The sequence below is a fragment of the Aegilops tauschii genome, chromosome 2 (assembly GCF_002575655.3).
Source record: "Aegilops tauschii subsp. strangulata cultivar AL8/78 chromosome 2, Aet v6.0, whole genome shotgun sequence".
In the NCBI taxonomy this organism is placed as follows: domain Eukaryota; kingdom Viridiplantae; phylum Streptophyta; class Magnoliopsida; order Poales; family Poaceae; genus Aegilops; species Aegilops tauschii.
The window spans coordinates 636,888,349-636,898,834 of record NC_053036.3 but is presented as its reverse complement, the minus strand read 5'-3'; the positions used below and the strand labels follow the sequence as shown (position 1 = coordinate 636,898,834).

Below are 10,486 nucleotides of genomic sequence, written 5' to 3'. Positions count from 1 at the left end.
TAGATGGAAATACTCGTACGCACCAGGATTAGACCTCAATAAATATTTACCCTTTTCACCCCTCAATCCAAAAAACAGATTGGCCCATGAAAGATACCAACATATATATGCCCCCATACGCGAGCCTGTCATCCAAAGTTCATCGAGCAAACACACAAACACTGCAGCCTACCACCGGACATACCCACAACTTCGTCAACTCTTCCCCTTGAAATGGAGAGTGTTCCAGTGTTGATTGTTGGTGCTGGGCCAGCAGGCCTTGCAACGGCAGCATGCCTTGGTCAATTCTCGATTCCTTATGCCATCGTCGAGCGCGAGAGCTGTAGCGCGTCACTCTGGCGCAACCGTGCATATGATCGCCTCAAGCTGCATCTCGCAAAGGAGTTCTATGAGTTGCCACACATGTCATACCCTGTAGATGCACCAACATACATACCAAAAACCTTGTTTGTGAAGTACTTGGATGACTATGTTGAGCGTTTCAACATTCAACCAAAGTATCTCACCAGCGTGGAGTCATCCACATATGACAATGATGAAAAATGTTGGTCCATTGTGGCAACGGACATGTCAAAGTGCACCACAGTCAAGTTCACGGCAAAGTTTCTTGTTGTGGCAAGTGGTGAGAATAGTGCAGAGAATATTCCAATGATCCCTGGACTTGAAAACTTTCCAGGTGATGTCATCCACTCCTCAAGCTACAAGTCAGGCAAGAGCTACTCTGGCAAGAATGTATTGGTCGTTGGATCTGGCAACTCCGGGATGGAAATTGCTTATGACCTTGCGACCCATGGTGCCAATACATCGATTGTTATACGAAGCCCGGTATGTACACGCACTATATATTTTCATTGGGTACATGAACGCAAATTCTTAGTATAGTTACTAATGGAAGAGATGCAATTTTTCAGTGTTATTACTAATAGGAAGCATTTCACATAGAAAAAGAGATGGACAGTTTATATCACACACACACAACTAAAAAACTAGAGGAACCACATGACAAAGTTTTAATTCTTGAAAGAAGAAATTCTATGAAATTTTATTTATCATGCATACTTCAAAAGAGGTGTGACATGTTTTGTGGTTGCAGATTCATGTAATGACAAAGGAATTAATTCGTTTGGGGATGACACTTGCTCACCATCTTCCATTGAATCTAGTGGATAAACTCCTTGTGATGGCATCGTATTTAATATTTGGAGACCTGTCACGACATGGCATCACAAGGCCAAAAATGGGTCCAATGACCCTCAAATCAGAAACAGGCCGATCTGCAGTGATTGATGTTGGGACTGTTGGATTGATCAAAAAAGGCATCATGAAAGTAAGTATATCCTTGACATGACGTAAATTTATAACATATGTTGATTTGATATGCCAAGTTATCAATGAATGTTTATCTCCTATAGGTTCAGGGGAGCATTAGTAAGATCAAGGGCAACATAGTTAAATTTCAATGCAGTAAAAGAATCTCATTTGATGCGATTGTGTTTGCAACTGGATACAAAAGCACGGCAAATATATGGCTCAAGGTAATATAGCTTGTGTTTGAACATGTCTGAGTTTGTTTTCTTGGTGTAACCATTATTAAATTTGCTAACAAGCTCTATGCTCTTTTAATCCAGAATGGTGAGAGCATGTTAAATGACAACGGACTGCCCATCCAAATATATCCGAATCATTGGAAAGGTGAAAATGGGCTCTACTGTGCTGGGTTAGCGAGGAGAGGATTAGCCGGTATTGCAGCAGATGCCAAGAATATCGCTAATGACATCAAATCTGTGATAGACTCTATGTCAAGTTAAATCATCTTTTACATGTAGTTTACCATGGCAAGCATGCTAGAAGGTTGATTCTTTGAGAAATATAACCATTATGTCACCTTTGCATCTAGCTTTTAGACAAGTAGATTTATGTTTATTTCAAGGTTCATATGTGCCCCGAAGAGAGATGTACTATTATACTATAATAAAGGGGTTTGTAATCTTATTGTGCAGAGAGATTTGTCATTTTGCTTGAACCTACCACTGTGTATTATATTTTATTTACTTGAAATTATATGTGCAAAAGGCATGCACTCAATACTCCGTTGTCTATACCAAAATCTCTTGTGGCATGTTTACCCCATCGGTGTATGAGGTAGTAGTCACATCAACCCAAAAAACCCTGCATAGTTCACTACATCCATTACAGTAGGTACTGTGGTGCTATTTAGTCTTAGAATGACACTAATTATCAATCCGTGCAACTACATGGGCTAGCTGACTTACTATAGATCATTAAAAATATCTGTGAACATATTTAGAAACTTAAAACTAAAGGTTAGAACACCATATGACGGAAAACTACTATGTAGAACATGTATTTGTGGTTACATGATACTGGTATCCTTAACTATTGTGGACACAATTTGTTGTGCCCGAAGCGCAGGGTTTGCAGTATGCAGTAAGTTTTCCATCGGCTGAGATCCAAGGTACCCATCCGTGTAGTCTTGGATATAAAATTGCTTATGACCTACCATGGTGTCAATACTTCGATTGTTATACGAAGCCTGATATGTACTGCATGCACTGTATAATTTCATTGGGTACATGAACACAATTTTTTAGTATAGTTACCACTAGAAGAGATGCATTTTTTCAGTATTATTACTAATATAAAGTATTTCACACATATAAGAAATGGATTGTTTTATATCATGCACAGACAATGAAACAACTAGAGGAACTAAATGAAAAAAAATTAACTCTTGAAAGAAGAAATTCTATGAAATTTCGTTTTATCATGCATGCTTCAAAAGATGCATGCCATGTCTATTGGTTGCAAATTCATGTGATGACAAGAGAATTAATTCAGTTGGGTTGACACTTGCTCACTATCTTTCACTAAATATAGTGGGTGACCTCTTTGTGACGGCGGAGAATGTCATATTTTAAGATCTATCGAGGCATGGCGTCACAAGGCCCAAAACCAAAAACGGGTCGAATGACCCGCAAGTTAGGAACCGACCGACCTATCGATTGAGTTGAGACTGTTGGACTAACAAAAAAAGCACCATCAAAGTATTTGGAATATTCGAAGGAATCCGCCTTAATTAATCATATTTTATAATTAAAAATAATAAGTACACCTTTTCTCTCATAATGTCAATTTTATTTTCTAGTTGGCACTTCTAGAGAGATCCAAGTTATCTACAGAGATAATGTAGACCTGACTCAAATACACAATTATATATTTCACAAATTAGGCACTTACATGATGAACAAGGCCGCTACTTGCATATATACCGGATGTTCATTATATTTGAAGGCATAGCAAGCAAGCAATCATTCCTTTTCTTTTTGGGGGAAACACCGATATTGTCAATGGAATAGATAGAACATCAATTGAATCAGTACAATAAGAAATGCTAAGTTTTTTTACAAGGCGAACTGACGGAATAAAGCATATATAGGGGATGAGCCTCTCCCAATTCAGTCCATCACTTTTATCAACTGACTCGTTGGACTTTACTGACTTCCAACACTAAATATACTCGGATGGAAAAGATTGCTGATGCCAAAATTGAATTGGCTGAAAGCTACTATAACTTTTTTTGATGGAAGAAAGGTACTATAACTAGTAACTGAAAGATGATCATAAGACTCGTGGATTGGCGGAGTGTACCTCTGTATTTTATTTCCCCTTTTCCTATATTTCTTAAAATTATATATTTTATATTATTATCTAATATATGTACACGAACTCCCTACTGTTCACAGCAAAGAAGAAACGCAACGCTAACATATCTATAATAGGTAAAGGCTGAAGTTCAAACTACGAGGTGATACAAACATCAAAAATTCGTTGCCATGTAGTGCTTAATTCACGTTACTGTGAGCCGTCAAGATGGAACAAATAACCAATTTCAAAAATAAGTGACAATGCACTAACAAAGATCGACAATTAGCCATGGTAGATTCCGTTTTCTGCCATTGTCTTCTCACCTTCTATCTCAGTGTTTTGGAACTGAAAAAAAAAATCATAAGACCAGCTGCCGTTATTTTCCCTCTGAGGTTACCTGCTGCCAAATAGTAGTATATACTAGGTACTAGTAGATTATTTTAGTGACTATATATACTAGTTCTGATTTTTTTAGAATACATACAACTCCGTAGTTCTTATTTTATTTGAGATAAGTATACTTTTTATATTTGTCTTGCAAAAAAGTACTTCTATATTTAGAATGTTTGCCATTTTTTCATCTTATTTAGAATGTTTAACTTTTTAAGATAAATTTAGAATATTTACTTTTTATAAACATTAATTAGAATGTTACTAGTTCCTATGATCTGTCAAATATATCACATCCTTTTTTAGGGGTAAATAGCACATCTAACCTTTTTTAGACAAAAATAGCACATCTAACTGAGGCATTGTTCCTAAAAAAACTGAGGCATTTTTGGCCAGCCTCCTGATTATTTATGATATAATTGGCCGGCCCCTTAAGCAAGGAGAAGGAAGCAAGTAGGCCCAGCAATGAGAAGCGAGGCCTCCACAAGTCAACATAAACAAAACCAGCCAATCCGCTATCCTCCACCTCCTCTAGGGTTTTAAGGCCAACTCCAACGCGCGACCCCATCTTGTCCGCTCGCGTTAGTTTGGGGGTAAACGGACGGATCAGGCCTCCCAATGCGCGGCCGCAAACGGACCGTCGTCCGTTTTCTGTTCGCTTTCGACCCATTTCCGACTCAAGTTTGGGCCAAATTTGCGGCCGAATGGACACGCGCGGACGGCGCGTGGCGCCTGCCCATGTCCTCCCCTGGCCTGCCCGTTGGGGAGACAGACCCCTCTTTTCTTATCCCCACCGAACCCCTTCCAGCCGCACCCCTCCACTCTCGTCCCTCGCCACCGCCGCCGACATTGCCTCTGTGCAGCTCGGTCGCGTGCTCGCCCCAACCCTAGTCGCAGCCCCCGTTCCCTCGATGCCCCGAGCTACCCAACCACGGCCACCTGATTTGCACTCCCGGCGGTCGGATTTGGAGCGGATCCGGCCGGACTTGAGCTCGCCCGGCTGCGGGAGGCCACGCCGTGGCATGGACTGGCCGGGCACCGGGCCGGAAGGCCCCGGCAAGGCCGCGTGCAGGTACTGATTCCTCCTCTGGCCGCTCGGATCTACACCTTCGGCGGTTCGCCGGCAGATACACGAACGGCCATCGGCCGGGCTCGTTGCTGGCCCAAAAGCTCGTCGGCGAACCGTTGCCACTCATTAAGTGCGATGACTGCCCAGAGAAGGTCTTGCATCGCGTGTCTACAACGCCGGAACATCCCGGATGGGTGTTCATCAAGTGCTCAACCAATGGGGTATGTGCTACTTAGTTTCGGTTGTGCTCTTGGATTTGACTAGTTGTGCTAACTTAAATTTTTATTTTGTAGAATAGATGCAACTTTTGGTATTGGAAAGAAGAGTACATCGATATATTGATAGAGCGTAATTTAGTAGATGTTCGTGCACTTGTAGCTAGAATAGAGGCTAGAGATGAGACTAGTGCACTTGTTGCTAGAATAGCGGCTAGACATGAGACTAGATGCGAGGAAGCAACGTCTACTTCTTTATACTCGAAGAAGAAAGAAGCACGCAAGATCGAGCCTCCGCAGATCAACAATGAATGCATCGAGAAGGCACTAATCCAACTTACGGGAGCAGTTATAGAAGTTGGATATCTTCTAAAATGTCTTCTTGTGGTTCTTGTTTTCTTTGGTCTTGCTATTCTAGTTAAGATTTGGTGATGTGCTTCCATGTATCAAAAATCAATGATGAAAAATTAAAAGATGTGTTTGCGAAAAAATGCATGCGGACGGGATGTGGCCGAAATGCAGCCTTGCGTTGGGCGCACGGCCGGCGCATCCAGAAATCCGGGTGGACACGGCCCATTGTCACCCCCAAACGGATGAAATCCGGACAAAGCGAACATCCATTTGGGGTCGCGCGTTCGAGTTGGCCTTACCACGCAGCCCGGACGTCTCCCTCCCCTCCTCGGTCCTCTATGTGTGTGTGCGCGCGAGCACTTTAGCTTCTCTATACCGCTTCCAGATTGTTTTACCAAATCTGGCAGAACTGTGTCGAGTGGCATTTTTTCTATGCTAGTTCAGTTATTTGGATGCATGATCCTGACAGCATTGGTTCGCTTTTGTTCTAGGCAGCAACTAGGGCTGTCGATCTTCTTTGTGAGATGCCCTGAATAAGCTAAGCACTGCCCAATTTCCTACCAGAGTCAAGCACTAAATCTAGGAATACGAAATGCAGCAAAATTTGATTGCTTATTTGCTTGTTAGCTTATTAACCTAACTATGTATGGACGTCCAAGATGCAAAGCCCCTCAAAAATGTTGAACCCGACTCTGCTTGTGGATCTAGTTATTGTCTTAACCATCCACAATCGAAAAGATTGTTCACAGTTGCATATGGTAGCTGTATTTTGTGAGTCCTTCATACCCCTCGTGCTCTGAGTTTCAATCTTTGCTGAATGTGCTTCAAAAAATATGCTCTTGTAGGGTAGAGTATCAGCTCCCAAACCTTATTGTGGAAGCTATTACAAAAGAAAGTCTGTATGGTGCATTTGATATCGGGATCACTGCTGAACAGGTAATCATCTTAATCACACATTTCTACATGATTGATTGTTACATAGATACATGCAGTTATGCTTTATTCTTTTTCTTCTCCAGATAATTTCATTCCTTCAGCAAAATGCCCACCCTTGTGTCATCGACAAAATGCCACTAGTCCCAGAGAATGTTACAGATCAGGTAAGCACAGGAACCCATCCCTCATATACCAGACATCATCTGTTCAACGGATAGAAAACTGAAGACTACCAATTCTCCGGTGCAGATTAGGCTGTGGGAGAATGACCGTAACAAGGTCGAGATGGTCCTGCCACATGTATACGAGGATTTTCCGAGCAAGGTATAAACCCTTCACCCACCAAACCCTGCCAGCTCCTTGCGGATGGATGGTGCTTGGACACATTTGAAAACATGTACTTTAGTAGTCTGATTACCACTATACTTACATCTAGGTGCCGCTTTGTAAGCTACCAACTTATATGTTTCGAATTGGGGAGGAATTCGCCATGGGAGGCGGATACAAGCTCACACACACACATGAGGTTCTGGCCGAAGCCACCAGTTCCTTCCCAGTTCCACACGCAACACACGCCAACAGATATATCCTCGCGTACACCCTTAACGGGCCCAGTTCTGGCCTGCAAGCCACTGGGGAAGATGCCGGTCACGAGTGGGCCAAGCTGCCGGCCCACGAGTCGAATCCTTGGCCTCGCGCGCTCCTGGTGTCTCTGTTCCGGTGCCTTGATTGCTGACACGCTTACTTGTGCAGGACATGTTTGAGCAATGCTGTGACCATGCCAGGGATAACAGGTACTTGTTGTGGGAGGATGCGAAGAAGATGTCATCGATAGCGAACGCGGAGTTCCACCAAGAAATGCGGGAGTTCCTGCGCAGGCAATGATGATCCAAGGGAAGTGACCATCTTGGAGAGAAGAAAAGAAGCAACTTGTCTGAACCACACGCAACTTCATGCGAGGAAGGCCTGAATCCACCCACCAACAAGACAAGTCTTTTACAACATCCATCAGCACGACAAGTCTTTACAAGATCCATCACTAGGAGGCAGCGAGGCAGAGTGGTTGTCTGGTAGATGTTGAAATCATTTGAACTCGATGGTCATAAATCGAGTGTAATCATATGTTTGATAGGTCCAGTCTGCAGTTTGTGTCATGCTAAGTGTAGGTCACAGAAGGTAGTGGATTATCCAGTTAGTCAAATCAAAATTGGATGAACTGTACGTGCTCCACTTCTCCAGTTCAGTTTTGCATGGAAGTCGCGTACAATTGTGATTGGCCTGTGTCAGTCAGTTTGGAACCAGACAAGTTTGCAAAACCGCATCGGGATAGGATTGACAATTTTGATTTTCAGTAAAGTGGTTTAGTATATTTTTAACAAAATACGTGGGGGTTTATGAGGATTCACACTATGGTGTGTAGAGTTAAAATACAATGAGCGCTCAATTTGATGTTCAGGCGTAGGACAATATACATGTACCAAAGTTGAAATATGGCCTCACATTAAACGAGTGTTCAGTATAGAAACGAATTTATATTAAAAAAAATTGGTTTCAAATATTTGAACTAAAGTTCCACTTTTTGTTTGTTCACAACATCGAATGGCTCGTTGTGTTGACACCAAAGATATCGTGGCAATGGTCGTCAACTGAACCGGAGGCAAAACTGGCCGTCATACAACTGAACCGGAGGCAAAACTAGCCGGCAAAACCAGTTAACATGGTTGGTACCAAATCCTTCTGAGATGATATTGTTTCCATGTCATCCACATTATGTTAACCCGAGAAATTGAAATAGGACTTTGCCTATAAATGTGTGTTTGGAAATTAGACTTATCCTTATCCTATATCATATAGAAAGAGGAAGAAACACTTGAATATTAGAGTAGTAATTGTCATTGGTGATGATGCGAAAGGAAAGAAACACGAAGAATCTTTAATCTACACATAAAAAGATGGCCGATAAGTTTCCAATAACAGCAATCGATCAACAGTGTGTTTCCTGTCTATTTTGTATCAGTGCATGTTTTCACACCAACAACGGTTCCATTTTTAGATGGAAATACTCGTACGCACCAGGATTAGACCTCAATAAATATTTACCCTTTTCACCCCTCAATCCAAAAAACAGATTGGCCCATGAAAGATACCAACATATATATGCCCCCATACGCGAGCCTGTCATCCAAAGTTCATCGAGCAAACACACAAACACTGCAGCCTACCACCGGACTTATCCCACAACTTCGTCAACTCTTCCCCTTGAAATGGAGAGTGTTCCAGTGTTGATTGTTGGTGCTGGGCCAGCAGGCCTTGCAACGGCAGCATGCCTTGGTCAATTCTCGATTCCTTATGCCATCGTCGAGCGCGAGAGCTGTAGCACGTCACTCTGGCGCAACCGTGCATATGATCGCCTCAAGCTGCATCTCGCAAAGGAGTTCTGTGAGTTGCCACACATGTCATACCCTGTAGATGCACCAACATACATACCAAAAACCTTGTTTGTGAAGTACTTGGATGACTATGTTGAGCGTTTCAACATTCAACCAAAGTATCTCACCAGCGTGGAGTCATCCACATATGACAATGATGAAAAATGTTGGTCCATTGTGGCAACGGACATGTCAAAGTGCACCACAGTCAAGTTCACGGCAAAGTTTCTTGTTGTGGCAAGTGGTGAGAATAGTGCAGAGAATATTCCAATGATCCCTGGACTAGAAAACTTTCCAGGTGATGTCATCCACTCCTCAAGCTACAAGTCAGGCAAGAGCTACTCTGGCAAGAATGTATTGGTCGTTGGATCTGGCAACTCCGGGATGGAAATTGCTTATGACCTTGCGACCCATGGTGCCAATACATCGATTGTTATACGAAGCCCGGTATGTACATGCACTATATATTTTCATTGGGTACATGAACGCAAATTCTTAGTATAGTTACTAATAGAAGAGATGCAATTTTTCAGTGTTATTACTAATAGGAAGCATTTCACATAGAAAAAGAGATGGACAGTTTATATCACACACACACAACTAAAAAACTAGAGGAACCACATGACAAAGTTTTAATTCTTGAAAGAAGAAATTCTATGAAATTTTATTTATCATGCATAATTCAAAAGAGGTGTGACATGTTTTGTGGTTGCAGATTCATGTAATGACAAAGGAATTAATTCGTTTGGGGATGACACTTGCTCACCATCTTCCATTGAATCTAGTGGATAAACTCCTTGTGATGGCATCGTATTTAATATTTGGATACCTGTCACGACATGGCATCACAAGGCCAAAAATGGGTCCAATGACCCTCAAATCAGAAACAGGCCGATCTGCAGTGATTGATGTTGGGACTGTTGGATTGATCAAAAAAGGCATCATCAAAGTAAGTATATCCTTGATATGACATAAATTTATAACATATGTTGATTTGATATGCCAAGTTATCAATGAATGTTTATCTCCTATAGGTTCAGGGGAGCATTAGTAAGATCAAGGGCAACATAGTTAAATTTCAATGCAGTAAAAGAATCTCATTTGATGCGATTGTGTTTGCAACTGGATACAAAAGCACGGCAAATATATGGCTCAAGGTAATATAGCTTGTGTTTGAACATGTCTGAGTTTGTTTTCTTGGTGTAACCATTATTAAATCTGCTAACAAGCTCTATGCTCTTTTAATCCAGAATGGTGAGAGCATGTTAAATGACAACGGACTGCCCATCCAAATATATCCGAATCATTGGAAAGGTGAAAATGGGCTCTACTGTGCTGGGTTAGCGAGGAGAGGATTAGCCGGTATTGCAGCAGATGCTAAGAATATCGCTAATGACATCAAATCTGTGATAGACTCTATGTCAAGTTAA

At 41.8% G+C, this 10,486-nt stretch overlaps 2 protein-coding genes across 2 annotated transcripts; both read left to right on the top strand.

Annotated features, from left to right (window-relative positions):
* The first annotated feature begins 213 nt into the window (after positions 1–213).
* Positions 214–1,857, top strand: LOC141042134 (probable indole-3-pyruvate monooxygenase YUCCA10). The gene is made up of 4 exons (XM_073509691.1): positions 214–825; positions 1,094–1,327; positions 1,413–1,535; positions 1,629–1,857. The coding sequence occupies exons 1-4, from the start codon at positions 214–216 to the stop codon at positions 1,806–1,808; spliced, it is 1,149 nt and encodes a 382-aa protein (XP_073365792.1). The 3' UTR covers positions 1,809–1,857.
* Positions 1,858–8,891: 7,034 nt separating this feature from the next.
* On the top strand, positions 8,892–10,486 carry LOC141042133 (probable indole-3-pyruvate monooxygenase YUCCA10). Its single transcript, XM_073509690.1, has 4 exons — positions 8,892–9,503; positions 9,772–10,005; positions 10,091–10,213; positions 10,307–10,486. Exons 1-4 carry the CDS (start codon positions 8,892–8,894, stop codon positions 10,484–10,486), a joined length of 1,149 nt encoding a protein of 382 aa, XP_073365791.1.

Excerpts from the sequence above, each read along its gene's own strand:
- LOC141042134 (XM_073509691.1), top strand. The coding sequence starts at position 214 with ATGGAGAGTGTTCCAGTGTTGATTGTTGGTGCTGGGCCAGCAGGCCTT. Across the intron at positions 1,328-1,412 it reads TCAAAAAAGGCATCATGAAA|GTTCAGGGGAGCATTAGTAA; the intron begins GTAAGTATATCC and ends TATCTCCTATAG. Across the intron at positions 1,536-1,628 it reads CGGCAAATATATGGCTCAAG|AATGGTGAGAGCATGTTAAA; the intron begins GTAATATAGCTT and ends CTTTTAATCCAG.
- LOC141042133 (XM_073509690.1), top strand. The coding sequence starts at position 8,892 with ATGGAGAGTGTTCCAGTGTTGATTGTTGGTGCTGGGCCAGCAGGCCTT. Across the intron at positions 9,504-9,771 it reads CGATTGTTATACGAAGCCCG|ATTCATGTAATGACAAAGGA; the intron begins GTATGTACATGC and ends TTGTGGTTGCAG. Across the intron at positions 10,006-10,090 it reads TCAAAAAAGGCATCATCAAA|GTTCAGGGGAGCATTAGTAA; the intron begins GTAAGTATATCC and ends TATCTCCTATAG.